Raw genomic sequence first — 26410 nt, forward strand, 5'->3', positions numbered from 1 at the left:
TGTTTTTATTCTTTCTTATTGTGGATGTTCTAAAGACAATATAATTGACTTCTCGACACCTTTAAACTACCACTTCCCCACTTATTGCTACAAAAGCAATTATACTAGTTTATCCCCTAACAATACAAGTAATTCCAGTGTTTTAAAAACCGGTAAATACCGGCCGGTTATACCGGTATTACCGGTTTCGGATGCAAATCCGGTACGAAACACCCCGGTAAATAACTGAAACGGCATAAGATTCGTACCGGCGGTAAAATCCGGTATACCGGTTTGAACCGTAATACCGGTACTAGCCCATGTTTATTTTGGTTTGGGTTTTTAGTATTCCAGAGTTTCATTAGATACATATACCATCGATCGACATTCAAAACCATCATCACTTATGGTACATCACTTCATCCACAAGATTCAGCTCCATCTTCATCGGTTCATCACTCCATCTTCATCATGCTTCCAATTCCATTTTCATCGGTAGTTTTACTTATTTCAGTAAAATAATCTGATAGTAAATAGATCCATAAGTGGGTTAAAAAGTGAAAGCAATTCGATGCATCTCTCTATCCATATATGTATTTTTAAAACTTGAAAAAGAAAGAGGATATGATAATAGTTATATTATAATTTATTATGTTAGTGAAAAAAATTAAAACTGATAAGTTATGTCAATATAATTCATGTACGTATGTATCTCTATGAAATTATAGAGTTAACTAGTTCATCCGATTGAACCACCCGGTACAACCCGGTTCTACCGGTTGAACCATTTTTAAAGCCATCCCGGTATGATTTAAAAACCGGTTTTTAAAACATTGAGTAATTCACACTTAAAACCAAATATTTTGCTATCACATTATCCACTTACTTGGTTACTGGACTAGCATACTACAAGTTTACAGGTAAGACATATTCAAGATATATGTGTGCAGTTAGAATGGAACTTGTACAAGTTAACAAACAAAATTCTATATAAGAAGATCGGCTAAGATTAAAACCTTTAGCACAACAAACATAGCTCATACATTCAAAATCATTGTCTCGCTACATAAGGAAAGTCTCTGTGTTGGGACCGATTCAACGTGAAAGTTAGTAGACGTCTTTTTGGAAAGAGAGGGAGAGAGTAAATGTGATGTAATAAACCGGTATGGAATATTCTCCTATCGGTACACATAGCTTTACTACATGCGTCACGGCATTGGGTGAACCGACCTCATGTGCTCCGGCTTTCGATCGACCCAAAAGATATCGGGGGTTACCCATTCATTCAATAACTATTAAATAAGATAACAATATAATGTGTTTATATAAACAAACTATATATTTTAAGCATTAAATTATGTTTTAATCAATTTTGGAACAGCCAACTGGTAATAAAACACAAATTAAACAGTTTTCATGCATATACATCTATTAGAACACACAACATTGGAATGAGTGCAAATATGCAAAACCAGATTGAAACCACACTTAAAGCTGGATCTGGTTCCATGGTTCGGTCCCAACCATGAATCTTGACCTTAAGGAGTCATGGTCCAGTCAAGCTGTTTCAATTCGATTAGTTGGTTTTAACGATTCAGACTGAGTTTCATTTGCCCTTTAGTCATTATCCAACTTCTTATCGTCACACATTATGATTTAAGCAAAGTTGTTAAATCTCAGAACATAGTTTCACAAGACGACAATTACACACATGTTATAACAATTCAAAAGTCACAGCCAGTTTTAAATCTTCCAATACACAGTTCAAATCCACAGAAACTCTCACCCGAATGAGTTTAGTAGCGGTACTTGGTGGAGTAATCTTTGGGTGCAATTACCAACCCACGTCCCTTCCGGGCCCCACGGTAGACAGTTTCAACAATGTCTATGAACTCTTGTTTGTCCTTCATGGCCCAGTTGATCTTGTTGTTGTTACCAGTACCGAGATCAATCATGATATGTTTGTTCCTGAAAAAGAACATTACAGTTGACGGGTCATAGAGTTCATACATTGTGTTGAAGTCTGGTACTTCTGTGATGTCCACCAAGTATATAACAGCAAAGTTTTTTATGGTCTCTGCAACTGAAGCAAGTACTTCATCCATCTACATATACATAAAAACAGAGCAAGTTAGATTGATACAAGAGATCGTCATCAAAAGAAACCGCACATTGGTAAAGGTGGCAAACGGGCAGGTCAGAACTCGGGCTGGAAGGGGCCAGGTTGGACCAAAACCTTTTTGTTGGTATTTTTTTAAGTTTCATATGATGAAACAATTAGCGCGTCAAATGTGAATACTGAATAGAAACATTATATTATTTCAGCGATTTTATACCTTTTAAAATAAAATGATTTAGGTCTTATGTACCATCGATACCTTTTTAAATACTGGATGGTTATGGCATGCTTGACTAAGCACACTTGGGTTTGTAGTTGAGTTATACATAAATGAATTGCATATACAAATTCACTTTCAAAAGCTTGATAAGTTGTGTAAAAGACAAAGGGTTGAACACATCATTTTGTAAATTGGAGCTTGTTAATTAAACAAAATAAAAAGTTGTGCTTCGCAGCCTAAACCGTATAAAGATGATTTCCCTTTATTCGAAATTGCTTGAAACAGAACCATATAAATTATGTTTACAAACGTAAAAGCATAGTTATTAAAGGCGTTAAGCGCACTCAAGGCGCATAGGCATCACCTGGGGCCTAGGCGCAAGGCGCAAAAAAAGCGTGGGCCCGAGAAAAAAAAAGCGTACAACAAAAAAAAAACTTAAAATATTTTTATATAATAGAAAATTATGCCATTCTTCAAATAAAATAAAATAAATTAAAGCTATTATATAACATTTAATATCGTCTATTTAGTACCAAAAGTTATAAAATTGCTAGTTTATTAGTATAGAAAAGTAGTTTCATTAGATAAAAGTAGAAATCTAGTTAGAATCTTGCAAGAATTTAGAGAATTTGTTCGAAAGCTCTCAGGAATCTAGGAATCTCGCTGGAACCTACGCATGAACCATCACTTGGAGAATTAAAGAATCACCGGGGTAACCCTTTACCCAAAAAAAAAAAAACAAAAATTTTGACAGGATTTCCATTGCTAATGTGTGTATTGTCTATACTCTATACTTTAAGTAAAACACAAACACCCAAACAAGTTAAGAAGGAAGATTACAGCCTCAAGATGTATAGACAAGCATGTTTAAGCTCCTATTATGATTATAAAAGTACCATCCCAATCTCAATCTCAATGCATAATTTCATTAATTTCAGGTATTATGTACCATCATATGTTTGCTTCATTCACCAACTTAAACAATAGAAAACGTAATCGTATGTTTATGCGAACTAACTTGGTAGTTGGTACCACACAAACTGTACAGTGTACTCCAAACATTTAATCTTTAGTCTACGTGTTTTATGAACTCGAATACCAATCCGGACCCCTAGGTTACACACACTAGAAAGCAACAATTTTCAATTGTATGACTATGTATCAATTAACTCATGGCATTCAGTTTAAATGTATACAATGAAACACCAAAGACAATTCTGAAGTTTATGAAATAGTTAGTTATAACTTTTAATCCTTATTCACCAGTGCAGATTCGCTGTTTATATCATCGTCTAAGGTCAATTACTTAAACCTAAAGCAGAAAACTGGATACGTTCTATGCAGTTAATATCGATGATATATCGGACCTATCGGTCCCCTAGTAAAATATCGGTGTCAAATATCGGTCAGAAAATCGGTACCGATATTATGGGCGATATCGACCGATATAATCGATATCACTGAATTATTAGTGTTAAATTGCTATATATATAAATCCTGCATTATATTAAATTACCATATCTCACCGAGATAACCTATATCTCAAATATCGGTCCTTGACCGATATCCGATATTTTACGGCATTAACTGCACAGCAAAGTGTATACTAGAATCAATTTCTATGTGAATCAAAATCTATCCTTAAAGACCACAACAAACAGAACCCTGGTAAACCTGATAAGGATTAGAAGCAAGCAGAAGGGTATGGATGTAAAAGAAATGAAGAATAAGAAATTAGGGTTAGGGTTAGGGTTTTAATACCTGCATACAAGTTTCGTCCCAATCATGACCGAATCGGATGACGACGAGACGCTCCTCCTCGGCGAGGATTGCTTGATCGACGGCCCAGCCGGAGTGCAAGTGCGGTAGCAAGTACGACATCTCTCTCTCTCTCCTTCTTTGTGTGATGATTGTTGCCAATCACGCGTTGCGTCAAGTTTTTCTGGATAAAGAATGTCGGTTTCGGTTTGCAGGCCCATTATATAGCCGGTGACATCTTTCACCAACACAACCCAACCCAGCCCATTAACAACTCAACTTAAACCAATTTTTTTTTATAAATCTAATGAACCAATAAATATGGACACGTGACAAATATATATTTTTTTTTTCAATTTTAAAACAAAGAAACGTTATTTGTTTAAAAAAATAAAAGTTAAAATGTCAATATTTATTTTATAGTAAAAATATATATTTTTTGAACGAATTTTGTTATTAAAAATATTTGAGTAAATTGCCATTTTAGTCCCTGAGTTTTGTCCAAATTTGCTATTTTAGTCCAAATAGTTTTTTTTTTTGCCTCTGGGTCCCTGACTTTTACATTTTATTGTCATTTTGATCATTTTGTTTAACTCCATCCAAAAACCCAGTTTGTAATAGGGGTATTTTGGGGATTTCCTTAAAAAATGTTTTGAGTTGCCATTTTGATCCAATTCCAAAAAATCAAAAAAATTCCAAAAAATCAAAAAAATTCAAAAAAATCTAAAAATCAAAAAAATTATAAAAAATCATAAAAATTCCAAAAAATTCAAAAAAATCTAAAAATCAAAAAAATTCTAAAAAATCCAAAAATCATTGTACGGGTCGAAACGGTTCGTGCCGAAACATTTAATGATTTTTGGATTTGTTAGAATTTTTTGATTTTTAGATTTTTTTGAATTTTTTGGAATTTTTATGATTTTTTATAATTTTTTTGATTTTTAGATTTTTTTGAATTTTTGGAATTTTTTTGATTTTTTGGAATTGGATCAAAATGGCAACTCAAAACATTTTTTAAGGAAATCCCCAAAATATCCCTGTTACAAACTGGGTTTTTGGATGGAGTTAAACAAAATGATCAAAATGACAATAAAATGTAAAAGTCAGGGACCCAGAGGCAAAAAAAAACTATTTGGACTAAAATAACAAATTTGGACAAAACTCAGGGACTAAAATGGCAATTTACTCAAAATATTTATACCGGATGTTCACAAGAAAAAACTAAGAACTAAAGTGTAATTTGTTTTTCTTTTTAAGTTTAAGTAGTACTAGTGGGAATGCCCGCGCGTTGCGGCGGGTGTTCCGACTTATATCAAATTTAAATATTATGTCTATCACGAACGACAACCTATTCCGGGTTTCTAACATTTTATGTCATTCAACAAAAAATAGTCATTGAACCTATAAGGTCAAACATACGCAGAGAAAGTCTAGCTGACTGCTTTAGTATTACAAGTATATGTATGTTCTAGGAGTGAGTATATAACCGAATTAAACCAACCTTAACCGAACCGAACAATTAAACCACTCAAAGAAAGCTACTAACTATAGATTCTTCAACAGTGCATCTGTCATTAGATATCGCGTCTTGTCATTCTACGAGGAGCCGCCACCACTACTCCCTCAATTTTCTCTTCTTCTTCACCTTCGTCGTGGGCTGCGTTTGACGCCTCCCCTTCTTCCTTTTTTTTCTGGCACCGCATTCACCTTCGGTGCCTATAAAATCAAAATTACCAGGTTCATAAATCAACCAACATGGACACGAGTTGAACCTGGACCATTTGCTTGTTAATGGGTCACAACTTCAACCCATTTGCTTGTTAATGGATCATCACCCAACTGTTCTCTTTTCTCTTTTATATCAAACATGTGAAATCAAAAAATACTTAAAAGAAAAGCTAAGGTCACACAATTATGAGCCCAAAGACTAAGGGTGAAGGGGGCACCCCCCTAATGAGGTGAGGGGAAATTTTTTTTAACCCAATCATACGTTGCCATGTCATTTCCCCTCTATAACTTCCCTCTTGTCCAAAAACGTACGGGGTGCACCCCTCTTAGGGGAATTGTTTTTTATTCAAAAAAAAAAATAATAAAAATAAAAAAAATTTGATTGGCTGAAAATGAGGGTGGCCCCACCATTTCCTCTCTCCTTCTTCGGTGAATACTCACCTCACAAGCTCCCCGATTTACCTCCCCCCTTTGGATGGCGGCACTTTACCGCACGGCAAAATCGGTCCCCGAAGGGAGTCCCCGAGGGTGCCCCGGGCTCCCTAATCTAATAAGTTTTTTCAACCTTCAAAAAATGTATTCCTCAGATCCGGAAAGTTGTTTTATCAATGGGTAGCTTACCATTATCCATACTACTATTTTTTTAATCAAATTAACCAAAGTGGCCATTTCTACATGTTACCCGGCCCACCAGCCGTAACCACGTAACCACGACCTTTAACTATACATAGAAAGAGAAGCCTGAGTTTGGTCCTTTTTGGTTTTCCCACCAAACAACTTCAACAAGATGCTAAAGATCACTAACAAAATAAAAACAAGCAAATCCTTAATTAAATCAATACAAAAGTAGCGTTTGTTTATAAATGCATAGATAAACCATACCTCATTTATTAAGCCTGATGTTATCTATTGATATAGATGGGCTGCAATCATTAATAAGAACTCTGAGTAGCATTTGGGCAGTTGATCTTGACCAATATTTCCAGAGCTTCCAAGAACAGAACATGATTATTGTATTCATCAAAGATTGATAAACAAGTAAATATAGTAATTTATAAAACTTAAAATTATGCTGATGTGGTAATCATATTTGTAATGATTTGTGCTTATATAATATTTTATAAAATATCATCATTGACTTAAATAATGTGCACTTATTAGGGGTGCAAACGAGCCGAGCGGCTCGCGAGCTATGGGCTCGAGAAAAAGTTCGAAACGAGCCGAGCCTTATCGAGCCCGAGCCGAGCTTGAGCCTAAAATAAAGCTCGTTAAGCTCTCATAAGTTAAACGAGCTCGAGCCTGGTCGAGCTCGGGCTCGGCTCATTTGCACCCAACATAAACTTTCCCTAGCTTGCAAATTATCAGTGGAGCTTGGGTGATAAAGGTCAGTTTTAAATGTGGTTTGAAACAATTCGGGCCGGTTTGACCCATCTCAACATTTTTGAGTCATTTTGAGTATTAGATTAATTTATCAAATATAAATATACAAGTATGGTGTTAAAATGAATATCCATTTTTCCTTAACAAATCAATTATAGGTGTAGAAAACATTTGAATAACAGTTCGGGCTAGGCTTTGCCCATTTAATTCAAATTTTATCGTTTGACCCCATGGGCCCATTGAGTTGAACCTAGCCTAAGGTAGCCAAATTTCAAATAAATTGGTTGAAATTTTCGACACTAAGAGACCAACAAAACTTCTAGCGGCTTACCTTTGAGTTTCAGTGTCATTTCCTGTTTACCCAACACGCTTCTTGTGCCTTAGCATCACTAAAAATGACTGCAAAAATAAACAAATAGATTAAAAAAATAATCAACACTGACCATATATAAACAAACACCTTAAAAAATCATTTTTGTAATATATTTTCGCATTCGTATTCCATTTGCCAGATGTATAATTAATAATTCCACTTCCCAGCAATGTTCTCATCTTGCTTCCAGTCAGATTTAACCCACTGGTTCTCCTATCCATCTGGCAAAGAACAGTCAGTGAACCAAAAAGTAAAATCAGTACAACAAAAGTTCATCAAATTTTACACATGCCACATGCTCAAACATTGATAAATTATCAAATATCAATCAGCTGATGATATTTGTATTTACTAAATTTGACAAATGATCAGGTAATAGCATATGATTGTCATCGTTGACCAATGTCTACTACTATAAACACAAACATATTGGTTTGTTTAATTATGCTCAAGCCTACCACCATGTCAATGCAAAGGCTTCTCAATCTGCAAAGGTTCACACGACAATAAAAGTTTAAAGATTGAATACTTTTTGGTCGAAAATAAATCTAGTCGACGAAGTTGGCAAAACTAACTTGACAACCGAATTCTAATTCAGTTCAGTTTTTACCCCACAGATTTCTTTTTAATTTGTCCTCGACCGTTAAAAATCTTACCGCTAGTGACCGTTGGCTGGGAAGATGGCTATCAAAGATGCTACGACAAACCAAATGGTTCTCGCTACATCACAAGAAACCAATATATGATTTGATGTTTCAGGTCGTTGGAGTCCGTCCTAGCCATGGGTACACGCACGACCTTCTTCTTGGCTTCTGGCTCAGCTTTGATTGGAACGAGGTCTTCTGGAACAGGTGGTGGTTGTGGTAAAACATCCGTAGCCCCACCCTTACATGTTTCTGAAATCTGAATCCATATTGGATTACTATAAAGAACAAAAGAAGTCAACAACCCATAAACAGTATTCAAAACAAATATTATCATGGTCATAAAATTGCTATATCATACAAAGAAAAATTAGAAAATTAACAAATAGCAGCAATGTAGATAATAAATGATCTAAAGCAGAACTCTGAACACCCTTACATAATCAAGAAATAAAACTTGATGATGGAAGGAAACCAGTAAAATCTTAGATAAACAAACAGAGACTGAAGCCAAAAACCCATAGAAACACATCAAAAATCAACAAGTGGCAATCAAATAAACTATTAACTGAATGGTACTTGTATAAAATAAATAACATAAACAGGAGTGTAGTTCTAATCAGCAAATACCCATATATATATGATATAACAGTAAATAAGTACTTTGGTACAACCAAATCGTTCAGAATTAATTAACTTAGCACAAAATACACAACAAAGATAACACATCTGATCAATAAACAGTCATGTATTAGTAGTAAATAACACTCAGCATACAAATAAGATTTTTTTTTTTAATAAAACGCAATATACCTCAACAACAAACCCTTGCTTAGAGAGCAAAATCAACAGCCAAAACCTGAACAATCAAAATAAAAAAGACGAAGTAAGCACTAATGAGATAAACCCTAAATGCTTAAACCCTAAATGGTTCAGGGCGGCGACCTGCCGGTGATGACTCTGTACAGCAGAAGAGTTGAGGAAAACCTAAGCAGGTGGTCGGATTGATGAGATGAAATTGAAGAAATCAAACAAATAACAGTCTAAATCAGTGTTGTTGTTGAAACTTTGTGTTGCTCTGGCATTCAAAATTGGTGAGATGTGTCTTGTGTGTTTCAACCATGATGAACTTGAGATGAAATTGAAACACACCGATGCTTCATCTGCAACCTGGAGACTCCCACCATTATTCACATTCAATCTGCCTTTCTATCTTCACGTCTTCATTGCAAGATTCATTTACATGCTATATAATGGGATATTAGGGTTCATGGGTGAAATCCCTAGCCTGCCCCTGGAGCGTTTAAAAGTCTGCTGAACTTCCTCTTCTACCAGCTTGCAGTCCCTTGTACATGCTTCTTAAAAATGTGTATCCCTGGTCAAATTACATTTTTGTACATCACTTCTCCTTTTTATAGTATTATAGATAAGTTATTTGAGTAATTAAATTAGTAGGGAATTAGTGATTAAGAAAAAAAAAGGAAAAAAAGAATACTACATCAATCAAACGTAGACAAGTGGACCGGTTGCAACCTTGGATTGCTATGGAGACGAGGTTGTGAGCCAAAGATAAACAAAGTTAATTATTAATTTTTTTGTCGCCACATGCAACCAACCCAAATGGAAGGTTACAATAATGGATGATCTTAGACCATGTGTGTGAAATACCTAAACAATTGTTCTATCGTTATCGTATCACTACTACGTAAGAATTTAAGCAATAATTAAACATCAATAATTAGGTGCAGTGGAATAACTAAACATCCAATAACTAACATAGAAAAAAAATGAAAAGAAAATCATGTGATTGTTTGGATAAATAGTGGCATCACATGCAGAGCCCATTTCCCCGTTACATACTGGAATGCGGATAGCAATGGTAAGGGTGTGAATAGCCATCCATTAACAAGTGGGGTGGGTTAACAATGGAAATGGTGAGGTGGCATGGACGCCATTGCACAACACTTAGTCTTAGACCAACCAGGCATCCACAATAACCTCTAAAACACCTAAAATATGTCTAGTTAGTTGTCACATCATAAAAAAATATTCTTCTAAAACAACAAAACCCACCCAATAAGAAAACCTAAAAACACTTTAAAGTATTACCACTATTTTTTTTTTATTTTTAACCACTCATTTACATCACTCGTCTCTTTATGGGAAGGTATAGTTGTGCATTAGCTTTGGATTAAAGACTTAGATGTTCTTACACTTTAGGTGGACATTACATGGGATTTTCACTGTGCATGTCTATATACTTGTGGAATGTTATATTTGTTCATGTTTTTATCATGTTACTCTTTCATTTTCCCTTTTGTTTCGCATGTCTATTTGTTTAGTTTTGTTTTGATCTCTACTGTCTTGTTTAGACTCGGGGGGTCTATCTGGAAGCAGTCTCTTAATCCCAAGGTATGGATGTAAGGTTTGCCTATAGGGTTGTAAACGAACACGAACAGTTATAGAATGAATATGTTCATGAACGGTTCACGAATGCTTACCGAATGAGATTTCTTGTTCGTGTTTGTTCATTAAGAAAATGACCATGTTCATGACACTTAACGAACGTAAACAAACACAAACGGACCCAAACAAATGTTTATGAACACAAAAGAATGTTGTATATTAATTTAAAAATACAATTTGCAATTTCATCAAAAAGATTACCAAAAATCCACCAAAATCAATCAACACTTAACATAATTAACACAAAAATCAAGAAGTTTGTTAAGTTTTAACACAAATTGAAATTGTAATCATCAAATGAGGGATGTTGGCGGAGACGTATAGTATAACTATGGTATCAAATTTTAAAAACTCAAGCCAATTAAATAAAGTACAACATCAAAAAACCTTATAATGAATGAATACAAAATAAAATATTAATGAACACATTACCAAACGTTCACAAACATAAACGAACAAACGTAACCTCTGTTCATGTTTCTTTGTTAAACTCATCGAACGAAATTTCTTGTTCGTGTATGTTCATTTATTAAACGAACAAACATAAATGAACTTCCTGTCGAATGGTTCACGAACTATATATTGAACGTTTGGTTCGTTTATAGCCCTATAATTGCCTACATCCTACCCTCCCTGTACCCTAGAAATATGCTATTCGTGAGATTTACTAGGCATGGTTATTGTTGTTGTTTTATTCTCTCTATATATGTTATATATATTAAAACTACATGAAGTTCCACCAGTAACTTGTTTTTTTTATGTTTTTGTGTAAAAACAACCCTCACAATAAAGAAAAATAGATGATTAAAAAAAACTCAAGAATCATTAGTGTAATCAAGCTTTTGATGATTAACATAATTTTTTCACGTTTGGTAAAAACTAGTTTCATGACCATTATTGGCTAGATTCTTTAGGGTTTGGGGGGAAACTTACCCCCTTGATAAGGAATTAACTAAGGAAGATAATGGGTGAATAACGTGTGTGTGTGTGTTAATGACTTTAGTCAGTTAATAGTTTATTGAAAGTGAGTGAAATATTAATGTCGCCATGACCTGGGTCTTTAGTATTTCAGCTTGACCCTTAAAATCTACCAATAATCTTGCGGCGCCATTGATTTGGGTTGTTTATGTTTTCTATGTCCATACAAAGTCAAAACGTGTTGATGCTCTGACCTGAGGTTAAAGGTTTTAGAAGGGACTTCGGGTTGGGTAAGCTCTTGCCATTACGCGGCGATAGTACCAAAGTGTAACGTTTCCTTGTTGATTCAAAGCGACATGTTCGTATGTGTTAGGATTCTAACCCAGATACTGCACAACATTATGCACTAACACAAATAGTTCCTCGTCTGACAATCGAACCCTTGTTACCCCCTGGTAAGAGCTATAGTTAACGAAGCATCAAGAGGTATGTTGATCATAAAATCCCTATTTTCTAAGTCATCGGTTACTACCTTTTTTTTACCTCTTCATTTTTCTTTTGAGCCATTTTTAAAACTTTTACTTTTGGGTTTGACTAGACGCTAATGAAGACTTGGTACTAAAACTCGTTGTATCCTTGGACGACCTCGCTATCTTACCATCACTATATTACGCCAAAGATGGGTTGATGACTGTCGTGAGTGTCATACAAAAAGCTAAATAACTATGTAGATAGTGTAAATAGGGTATCGAACCAGAGGAGCATGGTGGAAAGCGTTGTTGGTTAAGTATAAAGGAACGAATTGCAAAAATGTAAAATTGGTTGTTTGATTATTTTATTAAACTAAGAATTACTAAAACGAATTTGTAACAATAGGAGAAAACAATTGTAACAACCCGCACGTTCGTGCTAGCTACACCGCAAGGTTCAAACAGGCTAGCATGATCTGCCCAAGTCAAGTCAACACCTCAGAGAAAGCCATCGCGAAGTACATTCGCGACTTGCCTGAATGTGTGGGCGATTTTGTCGAAGCTGCAAGACCTGATACTATCAAAGAAACCTACCGCTTGGCCTCTGAGATCAACAACAAACGAGTCTTGGACGGATTCTTCTCCAAGAATCCTGCTAAACAAGCGCATCAAGCAATCGTCATCGATTCATCCGACGATACCGACGATTCTTCTGAAGATTCCTCCGATGATATCTCCAACGAAACATCAGACGAATCCGCCGACGACACTGCATCATCTCAGGAAGCTCAGCCCAACTGTAAGCGAAAGACCAAGAGCCCAGACTCTTCAACAACTGGACTGTCGCAACCAGAACCTCTCCGAGCAGCTCCAGTTCACTTGAAACGTGCCTACAACGGAACTCATCCCCTGTGTTACACATGTACGTATCATCACCCGCCAGAAGCTAACTGTCGCTATTGCGCAAATTGCAACTGGTATGGTCATCTTACGTAGCACTGTCGCAGGGGACCGCAACCTTGAGGAATTTCAACAGCAACCGCAGTCTCCGCAGAAGTACTCCACAACAACGTTATTTTGCTTCTAATGTTGTTGTAATAATACGACTTATCGCCGTCAATTTCTTTTATGTGTGGAACTTATTCTATCTCTCGACGCATGTGAATTCTATTTCTCTCTTATACTCGTGCATAATCTAATGCTAGCACTATGTACTATATAATGTATTTTACCCCTACTATGCATTCTTGAGATAAGGTACGATAAACGTGCAAGAATCAAATTAATCACGGGTGCACCCGTGATTATTTTGGTTAGTGCACGAAGATCGTAGTGAGTTTCAATGATGCCTTAACGTTCAGGGCATGGTTAAGCGTGGTGGATACGCCGCTGGTACTTCCTATATATAAGCGTCTTGACCATGTCTGACAAAGTGTGACATCTATTCACGGAACGAAAGGCGCATGGTTGAAATATGACGATGTTTCGCTGTGCTAACCGAAGTTTTGTGAAGAAAGTTCCATGTGGAGTTGGAACGTAGACCTATTATACTATTGTGGTTACTTTCGACACGCTACACTACATCGCAAGGCGTAACAATCTCAATCGCAACTCAAAGCGTGTAATCGCAAGACTATTCGCAAGTCAACACGCTCGCAACCGCATTATCGCTGGAATCTACCTCGCAGTCGCTATCGCTTATTATGGGTATTTCGTAATCTCAATCGCTTATTGTGTGTTCGTTCAATCGCTTATTATGTGCATCGCGCTATCGCATATCATGGGTATCACTCCATCGCTTATGTATTGCTCCATCGCTCATCGTGTAACGTTTAACGTAATCGCTATCGCTTACCAATATCTGCGCTCTCTGTGTTAAGTTGGCACACATGACCTCACTTCACGGGATGAAACTCATATGGTTAAAGCGTGGTGGATACGCCGCTGGTACTTCCTATATATAAGTGTTTCAGCCATATCAGCAGACTTTCGTGGAAAAAGGCCATGTGGGGTCTAATGATAGTTAAAATTTGTGGTATTGTTTAATCTAATCAAATCAAGTCGCATGTTTCCATCGCTTACAACGCATCGACCATCGCTTACCGCATATCGCTTTTCGCTTGTCGTCGTCGTCTTCGCTTGTTATGTTGTGTTACGCTATCGAATTTTCGCGTACACTTATCGCACTCGCTTGTATCGCCAAATTGAGATCGAAAACAACTTCATCACTCACTTCGCCTTTCAAGACTTGATCCAACCCTTCTCTCGTTTGGACCGAGTCATCGCAAATCTGTCGATACTATGTCGACACGTATAACACTGCCTCACGAGACGGAAGCCATATGGTTAAAGCATAGTGGATACGCCGCTGGTACTTCCTATATATAAGTGTTTTAACCATATTGTCGAACTTTCGTGGAAAAGTACCATGCGGGGCTGACCATAAATTTAAATTTTTAGTATTATTAAAAGGCTTTGGTTACCCAAATTTTTAAAACTGATCTTTTCTTACAAAACTTTTTCTAAAATTGATCAAAACCTTGGAATAAAACGAGATTATCTTGTAACGTTGGTGTGACGATCGACTCAAGTTACTGCCACGTGACGAGATAATTTCACAAAACGAGTTTTAATCACTTTAAAACCTTTTAGTAACCTAACCAAAACCCTTCTCATAGCGCTGGTGTGGACATCAATACAGTTAACGCCGCACCGTGAGAAGATTTTTATAAACAAGTTTTCCAAATTAATCGACTTTTCGAAAATTTAAAACGCTTTGGAATCACATTCTTGTGTGTGTTATCGCCTTTGATCAGACGAATCGCTTTAACTCGTCGCTCTCGCTTAGCCTTCGCAATGCTCTCACGCGTTAATTCTCTATCTATCGCTCGCTATCTCGTCACTTTTAATCGCTACGCTCATTCGCATCAACTCTCGCGACCCTTCTTGTGGATTAATTTCGGGACGAAATTTCCTAAAGCATGGGAGACTGTAACAACCCGCACGTTCGTGCGTTGTTACTACTCGTTATACTCGTTACGCCTAGCACCAGAGATTCGGATCATAATGTAACTTTATCGCATACATCGCTATATCGCAATATTTTCGCATATTATCGCATATTTTATCGCTATCGCATCACATTATACTTGCTGACAACCACGAAGATGTCGAGTGAGGACCAATTCTACCCTCCTTGATAGCCGTGATGTGTCGCAGTGCTACTCATTACTCAAAACGCACCTCGCATCACACACATTAACGTTCACGATGACGTTGGGTGAGGACCTATTTTAGCCTCCTCGATGGCCGTGAAGCGTCACAAGTAACACGTAATCAAAACGAAACCCGGTTATTGTATCGCAACTTTGATATACGGATATGTACATACGACCCCTTGTGATTAATTATATATATATATATATAATATGATAAATAAATATAGGAAAATGTGTAACCAAAACTATCCCAACGCTCGCCACATAAATTGAACCAATGAAGTTCTTCGCACCAAAGATCCAACCAGGTTGCCCATCCGAATGGATTGGCTATCCGAACGGATTGCCATCCAAACGGATTGGCTTTCCGAACGGACTGCCATCCGATCCGGATCACTGCACCTCCTCCCCCTCCTCTTCTCTTGCCTATAAATAGCCTTGCCACTTCACTTGAACAATGATGTGACATCCTTCACTCGCCCAGAACACTCTTGGCCCCTTTTCTCTCGATTTATCGCGATTCCAGTAAGATCTCAACCTAATATTGTACTTCTATGATCTACACTCAATTCTACACCTTTCTATCTTTTAAAAATCAACTTTTAACCGTGAAATCTACTGATTTGAGGTGTTCTAAGATGACGTCATCAAGAGTTCATATGAACTTCAAAGTGTGACCTCCTTTCACCATGAACAACTCAGATCTGAGTGATTTTCACATGTTTTTATAACAATCTCACCTAAAATCTATGTATTTAATCTAAATGTTGTGTGATTTCGGGTTAAACTTGGAAAAACCGTCAAAGAACGGCCAGATCTGATGGAACGGGGTGGTTCCCGGCCGTTAGGACGGGTCGGATTTGATGGAATTTCATTTGTTTAACACGATGTCACACCGTCTCTGTCACACCCCGAATTTCCACGTATCACCGGTGGGCCCGGTGGGGAGTATCGTGACGTAATTGATGTCATCATAGTTAAACAACACAATATATAAATGCACACCGGAAGCAAAAGATAATATATTACATTCCGAATATAAGTAATGTCAAAGTATTACAACGGAAAGTAAAGGATCCACAGGCGGATCAAATAAAAGAAAACTGTTCAACAGACTTTAGGCATCTAGAACTTGCAAGACTCCTTATTAACGCCCTGAGCTTCCAGCCAATTACGTTCAGTACCTGTCACTTAACCCTTTTTGGAAAATACGTCAGTTTACACTGGTAAATACAATTAACTGACTCTTTTGAAAAGGTTTAATAAAATTGATTTGAATGCACAAGGCACAACATATCTTTTATAACTTGGGACAATTATCTTTATAATCTTGTATGCAGATTTACATGTTCATTGTACGTTCAGGGCCCGATGTAGAAATCGAGTCAAGATTAACAGACACGCCACAAGTATAGGCCCACAAGAGAGTGAGATACCGTTTCCATTATGCACTGTCAAGGGTATGCCTACACCTCGTGCATAATACGTGGCCATTTTATAATACAATGATGTCAGGGATATCCGGGACATGGTCATTAACCCCTAAAGGCTTTTATTTCAAACAATACAGATTAAAGCGGGTTACCTCAATAATTTAATCACAATCCGACTAAACATTCAATACCCGACCAAGCGGTATTATTATAATACCGTATCCCAAGCCCGTATAGGGAAAATAAGTTAAAAGTATTTACCTGAGCTAGCAAAAGCAATTTATACTCAGCCGTATATTCTAATCAGCAAGCGCAAGTACTTCTACTGGGGCTCTCAATCTGGAACGAAGGTTTTATTAACCTATTAGATTCCTAACGGGTCTTTAATTTAGCCTTAGCTTAGACCGGTCAATTTCAAAGGATAAATACGGTTTAATCGCGTGAAAGGCGAAAACCGGGAATGGAATGTGGTTTGGACCCAACAAGTTTGAAGACTTGTTTTATATGGGTATAATAACCACACTCTGGATTTTGAAGTAAAAATGATAAGGTTTGACCCGTTTCGGCTAGTTTATGTAAGCTAGTTACATAAACCGAACCGTGCACGCAAAAGGCGTAACGGGTAACCGTAAGAGTCCTACACGAGTTTCCTAAGTTAATATACTCTAAAGAGGTTGTGGTATCAGTAGGATACCTTCCATAATGCCCGTAATGAGTTTGAATCCAAAATATGCTCCGAAGGGGTATTTCGGTCTTTTTAAAGATTATAAAAGAGATTTCCGAGTTCTACAGGAAATCTAAGTTTTCCGAACAGTTTATAAAGTCCAAAATACTTTATTTATTATTTAAAATCAGTAGCAACTGGAATCGGGTCAAAATACCATGTAGAACTCAAGTTATGTCCGAAAAGGGTATATTCGGTATTTACCGAATCGATGCCATAACCGCCGGTTATGTGCAGGTTAAAAATAATTAAAAATCTTTAAAAATCTAAAAATATTATTTTACATCAGTGTGTAAAAGGTTTGGTGTCGAAATTTGGGTTTAGATAGGCTTTACGCTAAATGCGCCGTTTAATTACTAAAGTTTCCGTAATTGCGCTATTTAGCATAACTCCTATTCTAGACCTCGGATTGACGTGAAATTTTTGGGACATGCTTAGAAATCAGTAACTAAGGTTATTGTCCTTTCACATGTCCAAAATTCTCGTTTTAAAGTGAGAAGGGCGTTATGGTCAACTTTTAGGTGTTAAACGGAAATGTGTAAAAGACTCGGACAAACAACAAACCGGTAACAGAGGGTTGCACCATCATGCAACCTGGTCCTAAGAGAGTCCTAAGGCATATCTAAATCATACTAAAATGGGTCAGAACTGAAGTCAAAGCTTGGCGACTTTCGGTTCCGAACCGGGTCGAAATAGCAAATTGTCGGATCAACAAGCTTAGATCAGTTCTTAAAGTCATTACCAAGATATATGAGTGACAAAATTGGTTATACGCCTTCTACATTGCTACTTATGCGTTAAATCGAAAATCTAGCTTCTGTTGACTTTTTATAAACAACTTTGACCCGACATTTGATCTAGTTAGAATGGGAATCAGAGGGTGCCCTTTTAAGGGTTTAAAGCCCACTTGATTACCAACTTATAACCACCTTCGATTCAATCAATCGCTGGACCAATAGTGATTAATCATTAAGTCAACCGTTACTTACGACAGTTTGACTTCTAGGCTAAAACTAAGCGAAAACTCAATAAGGAAAGGTCAAGCAAACTTACCAAGATCCTATGCATGAAATGTGAAGACTTGAGCCTGCTTGGGAGCTCCAAGAATGACCAGAAGTGCAAATGAAAGTGTGAGGAACAATGTTGCATCTTCATGGCCTTTTATAGTGGATTTTTGATCCACAAATTGTTGATAAACAAGTCTACTACTGACCACAATCTTTCTACAAGTGTCCCTAAGTGTTTAGGGGTTGTTTAGGGGTCTCTTGGAAGGGTTTAAGGGCATTACATGTCGTTTAGAAGGTTGAACAGGGTAGTTAAATGGTTTTCTACATCTGGGCGGGCCAGGCGGCCCGCGTAAGATGTTGATATATGTCACGCGGCCCGCATGGGCCTTCTGATCAGGCAAATACCTTTTTAAGATGTTGCATCTCACCTCTTGGCCTTTCGAAAGGTCAACCAAGCTTATTTTCTTGCATGTTGAGCCCTCTATATTGACACATAAGGGCCTCAAGACTTATACTACATTTTCTAAGTCCTTTATCACTTCATGTTAGCCCGAAAAGTCGTAACTTTCAACGCTGACGCTTTTAACCCTCGCATACGAATTTGATCATAACTTTTTCATACGGTAACGAAACTTTATGAAATTTTTACCGTGCATCCTAGTGAGCATAAATTACCTTTACAAAGCTTCGAGTTTGCTAAAAGGTCACTCAGAGGTATAACTTAAACATGTTGACACATTTAACCCCTGTAGTTTGTAATTTCTCACTTTCTTTCAAATTGAGCTTTGTATGATCCATGAATCATTCGTTTAAGGGTATAAACATCATGTAGGGATATTGTAGGGCATATTTATCCATTGTTGACATTTCGAACCCTTGAACTCACATACTTTCTATGTTTGTCAACTTCAGTCCCTCTACAGTATTCATTGACTCGTTCAAGCTTATGACACGTGTCAATACATTATAGGACGCAAATTTCCGAGGTGTTACATCCTCACCCCCTTAAAAGAAATCTCGACCTCGAGATTTGTTAATATAAAGGGAGTATTTTCTGTCTTATATTGGGCTTAATTTTCCCCAGTACCTTTGAGCCTTTAAGGTACTCCAATTGACCCTTTTATAATAGGTACATGTATCTTTTTGGGGCTTCTAATCCTGTCGATCCTTAATCGACACATGATGCTTATCACATCATGATTCTGCATATCATTGTGTGATAGTGTTTCCTGACTTATTGGTGAAATACATCTTTCAGTCACTAGTCTGCAGTATATTGCGAGCTCCGTCAAGCTTCTTAAATAGGTTTTAGCTTATAAGCTACTTGATCTTGATACATTCGATTTCTTTCGAATGATTCTATATATATTCAGGGCTTAACTAGCCTGGAAATTTGACAATTCTGCACACCCTTCCTGGGTGATATTTCTTGTTGAACCTTATTCCTTATCAAGAATCTAGGAGGTTCGCTATTTTCCGAAATCCTTGATTTTCTGCCGAATATTGGCTTCTTACATATGATTAGGGATTTGTATGATCTTATTTATTGCTTCCCATGCAACTTTCAGATCCTGAATATTGGACTTACCAATCTATTGTCCTAACAATAGAGGTTTAACATTCCATCGATACAAGGTCTCTAAAGGAGCAGCCTTGATGCTTATATATATCAACCATTATAGGAAGCTTATCTTAAGGTGAGATGGTTATTCCAACCACTGCTTAATAAATTTTAAGGAATAGCTAATCCTTGTCGTTTATAACAACCCTCGGTAAAACCGACACCCTCATAATATTTCTGACACCCTAATATATCTTAAAATATATAAATATGTCTTTATATGCACCCCGTATGTGAAAACCGAGCCCAAATTAGAATATAACATATAAAATAAATTAAAAACAATAATTATTAAGCTGAGGCGGGCCGCGTAGGGTCTCACCTCAACTTAACGCGGGCCGTGTAAGGGTGTAACCAGACTTCGCTAAAATCTTAAGTTCATGCGGGCCGCGTACAAGATCGCTTAAGTTAAAGCGGGCCGCGAGCGATCTGGAATGTGGCACAGCCCTGGGCCGCCACGTGGCCCAACACACGGCGAACCTAGGTGGTGACCGGGCCAAGCTACGCGTTGACCCAGCGTTGACGCGGGCCGCGTAAGCTTAGCCCATTATTAACGCGGGCCGCGTGGAGACGCGATTACAGCCCTATATAAAGAGGGCAACGGGCCTTCAGTCTATTCGTTCATTTCTTTCTTTCTTTCTTAAATTTTCTGTAGTGGCGTTACTATACCCGGGCATTATACCCCCTAAATTAGCGAGGTTCTGCTACAATGTAAGTATTATAACCCCTGGAGACGTATTAGATACGCTGCCCGATTGATCTAGGGTTCCGTAACGGCTGTCGTGGTTCTGCCCGATGTAGTCGTTGGAATGCCGTCTCGGGGAGGGTATTACTAATGTTAAAATGGGTTATTATACTAACACACGTGCATTTGTGTAAATTATAGATATTCACCAGGAAACCCTAAAGAATAACCTAAAACAGCAATGTGAGTGATCCTTCTTTTTATGAACTCATTTTAGTGAGTAATCCTCTTTTTGTTAACTGTTTTTACAAAACCTTAAATACCTTTTCCATGCGAATAACAGTTATTGAGTATTTGTAAGAATACAATTATCGTGGGTATGTTGGGGTTTTGTATACAAAATTGGTTACAACCTGGTTAAGGAGTAACATTTCCACAAGTCGGGTGTCGACAGTACCAACGGGTGATAATTGATATAACTTGGAAACAAATGTAATTGCGGGATCGCCCTCAATACTGTTCACTGTGAATTTTATTTAAACTTGATTAAACTGGGATTCACTTACCAGTATTTCCCACTGACAAAAATGTTTTTAAAACGCGTTTCAGGTAACAAAATGTGAAAGCCAAATAGAAGCCAGCTAGACAGCACTGGAGGCTTGGAAAAGTGGCAATAAAGTTACCTAAAAATAAAACGGATGTTTTTATTAAATAAATAGGATTTATTCCTATGAAATGTGTGTATTGAAAACTTGGGTTTTTACCCATATGTTTAATGTTACAAAACATGGTGGTTTACTCTGATTAAATATTTCCTAACTACGGTCCTGATGAAAATTTCCGCTGCCAAATTGGATAAATAAATGTGATACCACTGAAACTGGCTCACGGCCGCCCGTTCCCGGGAACTAGGGACCGGGGGTTGTGACAGAAGGTGGTATCAGAGCTATGCCACTGATTCAGCCACAGAAGTGTTCTGCTGACATCGAAATTCAAAAGTGTTTGGAAATAAATTATGGAAATACGTGTATAACTGTATTTCTTGCTATGTGTTATCTGACTATTTGTTAGTTTACAGTATGAGCGACCAAGGACCTTCTGACGCCTATCGTCAACTGTCTGGTTCGCCTAGGAGCGAAGGCACCTCCTCTTCTCAGCCTGCCCTCTCGGGGTATTTTGCTGACACAGAAGAAGGAATCTTTGTGTTTAAGGCTCAGTCTGAAGAGCCATTTCCTCAGAAAAAAAGGGGATGGTTCAGTAGGGGAGCGCACGAGCGTAGGAAAAGAATGAAAAAGTTGCAGGAACAGCGAGTGTTAGCCGCAGCAAAAAGAGAGACCGATGCTTATAATCAGGACATGCTCAATAGGGATATCGCTAATATCCATATTTTAGCAACCACTGCTGCTGACCCAAACCTGGAACAAATGCTAGCACCCCAACCACAAAATCCTGACCAACCCATGGAAGTAGAAAACCAGATAGAAATGCCTGATTACAACCTGGAGGAGATACCTAGGGTACCTGCACCAGATCCTCTAGACCCAAACAATTACGACCCCTGGTGGGACGATGTTAGGGACTACGTGCAACAAAACCCAATACAGGAAAATGTGCCAATGCCCAACTTAGGAGCTTACAGGGTTAGACCCTCAAGATCCCTACAACATTAGTGATGCATATGTTAGGGAAATTTTAGAGAATCCATACCCGTACCAGGCCCCTATGCGTCCGTATCAGGAACCCGTACCCCAATTTCCAAACCCAGTCCTAGAACCTGCACCCCCAATGAGTGCAGAAAATGTCCAAGAACTTAGGACTTTTGGGGAGGAAATTTTAGAAATCAGTGATCGAATGCGACAGGTGGGAGAACGCCTCGTATGGAAATACGATGAGCGTAATATGGATTTTTGGATGAATCCATATCAGTGAAGGTGATGGCAGAAACGGTAGTAGTAGTAGTAATAATAATAATAAAAATAAAATATATGTGTGAATGTGTTAGAAAAAAAATATATATATACGGATGCCTACTATTAGTATTGTAGCTTTACATTTCAGTCAGTATTGTAATTTAAATTTCAGTACTAGTGTGTAATGATGCATACTATATAAATAGAGTAAAAGTCGCAATGCTCGACGCTTTTGGTTAAAAGTGCGTGTCATGTGATTGGCTATATTCAAATATTAATTGTGATATTAATATTTGGTAAATTGTTTAAAATTCAGATGGCCGACGAGGAAAATCAGGATAATCTGAATAACGATAACCAGAGTAACATTAACGTGGTTAATGAGAATCCGGACAACAATAACAATGGAAATCAAATGGATAATAGTGTCGTTCAACATATAGTGGCACAAGAAATTATAGATGCAATGCCATTTATTATTCAAACGGTTCAAGAAGCGAATAATAAAAGTAAGCATAGCAGTAAGCAACCAAGTGAACCGGAACACAGCGTGAACAATGGACCCGTACTTCAAGCGCCCATTCCCAAAAGAAGAAGAACCATGCCATATGGTTGTTCTTACAAAGAATTCTGGTCCTGTAAACCAATAGAATTCTCGGGCAATGAAGGACCCATTGCAGCCTTACGCTGGATAGAGAAAACTGAGGCTGTTCTAAAAATAAGCAAATATGCTGAAGAAGATAAGATAATGTTTGCTTCAAATCTGTTTAAAAACGCAGCCTTAGAATGGTGGAACACTATCCTCTAATCAAGAGGAAGTGATAGGATTTATAACATGGAATGGGAGGAATTTAAAAATATGGTAGAAAGGAAATTATGCCCTCCCAATGAAAAGGAACAGATAGCAAATAAGTTTCTGAATCTTAGAATGACCGGGGTAGACAGTAAGGGTTACACTACCACATTCTTTGAATATGCTAGGATAGTACCTACCCTTGCATCACCTGAACCGGTATTAATCTCCCGTTATATCTGGGGATTAATTGGAGAGATTAGACATGTAGTCAAGGCAGTTAGACCCCAAACCATAGAAGAAGCTGTAGAACTAGCAAATACCTTGACTGATGAACTAGTGAGAACTAGAGAAGAAGACCAGAGGAGAAACCTAACCCAAAGGCTTACCCAAGAATTCCGTTCTGGGAATTCCAACCGTAGAAATATAGGTTCTACCTCTGCACCATACTGCAGGAACTGCAAGAAGAAGCATTCTGGAAGATGCTCTACTTACTGCAATTACTGTAAGGCGCCAGGACACAAGGAGGAAAATTGCAGAAGAAAAGCCAGTAATGGAATGTGCTACAACTGTGGAGAAAAAGGTCATATTAAGACCAACTGCCCAAAATTGACTCCAGCTGCAAACAACAAGAATACTAAAAATGCTAGAGCATTCGTTTTAACTGCAGATGAAGCCAGGATGATTCCAGACGTAATTGCTGGTACGTTTTTAGTTAATGATATTTTTGCTAAAGTATTATTTGAATCTGGTGCCAACCAAAGTTTTATTAATACTTCATTTTGCAAACTCCTAAATCAATCATTAACTAAACTACCACAAGAATGTTTAGTAGAAACCGCAAATGGAGAAATCGTTAGAATTTCTGAAATCTTGCAAGGAGCAAGAATAGAAATTTTTAATCAAAAGTTTATTGCAAACCTTTACCCAATGAATCTGGTAGGATTTGATGTCGTGTTAGGAATGGATTGGTTAATAGCCAATAAAGCCAATATCCTATGTGATCAAAAGTCAATTCAGGTAAAATCACCAAGAGGTGAGAAGATCACAATTAAAGGAGATAAGCCATCTAGATCCACTAAATTCATCTCTGTGATGAAAACTGCAAGTTGTATAAGGAAAGGATCTATAGTGTATTTGATTTCTATAATCACTAACACTAAAGGAAAAGAGTTAAAAGACATTCCAGTAGTGTCCCAATTTTCAGATGTCTTTCCAGAAGAATTGCCAGGACTACCACCAGACAGGGAAGTTGAATTCAGAATTCACCTGTTAAAAGGGACAACACCGATTGCCAAAGCACCTTATCGTTTGGCACCCGCTGAAATGCAAGAACTGAAGAAACAATTAGATGAATTGTTGGAGAAAGGATTTATACAGCCAAGTTCATCGCCATGGGGAGCACCGATTTTATTTGTCAAGAAGAAGGACAGATCAATGCGTATGTGCATTGACTACCGTGAATTGAACAAAGTCACGATTAAGAATCGGTATCCATTACCGAGAATCGATGATTTGTTTGATCAACTTCAAGGAGCTCGATTTTTCTCTAAAATCGATTTAAGATCAGGATATCATCAACTAAAGGTACAGGAAGAGGACATTCCTAAAACCACATTCAGAACAAGGTATGGTCATTATGAATTTACTGTCATGCCATTTGGTTTAACCAATGCCCCAGCCGCATTTATGGACATGATGAACCGAATATGTAAGCCATATTTGGATAAATTCATAATTGTTTTCATAGATGATATTCTAATTTACTCTAAAAGTAAAGAGGAGCATGCAAAACACTTGCACTTACTTTTAAGTTTATTGAGAAAGGAAAAGCTTTATGCTAAATTTTCAAAATGTGAGTTTTGGTTAGAACAAGTACAATTTCTCGGACATTTAGTTAACCATGAAGGAATTCATGTAGATCCAACAAAGATCGAGGTAATTACCAAATGGAAAACCCCAGAGTCACCAACTGAAGTTAGAAGTTTCTTAGGATTGGCTGGTTATTATAAAAGATTTATCCGAGATTTTTCTAGAATAGCCATTCCTTTAACTAAGTTAACCTGTAAATCTGTTAAGTTTGAATGGGGACCAAAACAAGAAGAAGCCTTTAGAATCCTTAAGCAAAGATTAACCCATACACCCATACTAGCATTACCAGAAGGAACTGAAGACTTTGTAGTCTTTTGTGACGCTTCTAAGTTAGGTTATGGATGCGTATTAATGCAACGTCAAAAGGTTATAGCTTATGCATCTAGACAGCTTAAGAGCCATGAAGAAAATTATTCAACCCATGATTTGGAATTAGGAGCCATAATTTTTGCCCTTAAGATTTGGAGACATTATCTTTATGGTAGTAAGTTTACCATATTCACAGATCATAAGAGTTTAAGATATGTCTTCGGGAAAAAAGAGTTGAATATGAGACAGAGACGATGGATGGAGTTACTTAGTGATTATGATTGTGATATCCAGTATCATACAGGAAAAGCCAATGTAGTGGCTGATGCTTTAAGTCGAAAATATCACGAAAAGCCAAAAAGGGTACGTTCTCTTAAATTAAATCTACAAGTAGATTTAAACAATCAGATTAGAAAAGCACAAGAATCAGTAATCAAGGAGGATACTGAAAAATTAAAGGGAATGATTAAGGAATTAGAACAAGGAACAGATGAAATTTGGAGGTTCCATAAAAAGAGAATGTGGATACCTAAATTAGGAAATTTACGTCACCATATATTAGAAGAAGCTCATAAGTCTAAATATACGATGCATCCAGGAAGTGATAAAATGTACCAGGATTTAAGGAAAAAATTCTGGTGGATAGGAATGAAAAAGGATGTAGCAGCTTATGTTTCTAAATGTTTAACTTGCTCACAAGTTAAAGCTGAACATCAGAAACCCTCAGGTTTGTTACAACAATTAGAAATACCAGTTTGGAAATGGGAATTGATAACAATGGAT

The 26410-nt window shown here is 37.3% G+C and overlaps 1 protein-coding gene and 1 long non-coding RNA gene across 6 annotated transcripts; both read right to left on the reverse strand.

The window, feature by feature from the left end:
- Positions 1 to 1603: 1603 nt before the first annotated feature.
- Positions 1604 to 4276, reverse strand: LOC110880232 (thioredoxin-like protein YLS8). The gene is made up of 2 exons (XM_022128817.2): positions 4080 to 4276; positions 1604 to 2084 (listed from the first exon to the last, which is right to left on the reverse strand). Exons 1-2 carry the CDS (start codon positions 4197 to 4199, stop codon positions 1776 to 1778), a joined length of 429 nt encoding a protein of 142 aa, XP_021984509.1. The 5' UTR covers positions 4200 to 4276; the 3' UTR covers positions 1604 to 1775.
- A 1156-nt stretch (positions 4277 to 5432) lies between these two features.
- Positions 5433 to 9599, reverse strand: LOC110880233. 5 transcript variants are annotated; one of them, XR_002559283.2, is made up of 7 exons: positions 9147 to 9576; positions 9015 to 9060; positions 8214 to 8479; positions 8016 to 8043; positions 7516 to 7778; positions 6687 to 6792; positions 5433 to 5792 (listed from the first exon to the last, which is right to left on the reverse strand). It is a non-coding gene; the product is annotated as an uncharacterized LOC110880233 (long non-coding RNA). The 5 variants fall into 5 exon arrangements; XR_002559281.2 differs by having other exon boundaries at positions 7516 to 8043; positions 9147 to 9597; XR_002559282.2 differs by having other exon boundaries at positions 8016 to 8479; positions 9147 to 9595.
- Between the last annotated feature and the right edge of the window lie 16811 nt (positions 9600 to 26410).

The sequence above is a fragment of the Helianthus annuus genome, chromosome 9 (assembly GCF_002127325.2).
Source record: "Helianthus annuus cultivar XRQ/B chromosome 9, HanXRQr2.0-SUNRISE, whole genome shotgun sequence".
Lineage (NCBI taxonomy): Eukaryota > Viridiplantae > Streptophyta > Magnoliopsida > Asterales > Asteraceae > Helianthus > Helianthus annuus.

Bases quoted from the DNA above. Each gene is read 5' to 3' on its own strand.
- LOC110880232 (XM_022128817.2), bottom strand. From the start codon at position 4,199: ATGTCGTACTTGCTACCGCACTTGCACTCCGGCTGGGCCGTCGATCAA. The intron at 2,085-4,079 runs GTATTAAAACCC...ATGTATATGTAG, and splicing joins GGGACGAAACTTGTATGCAG to ATGGATGAAGTACTTGCTTC.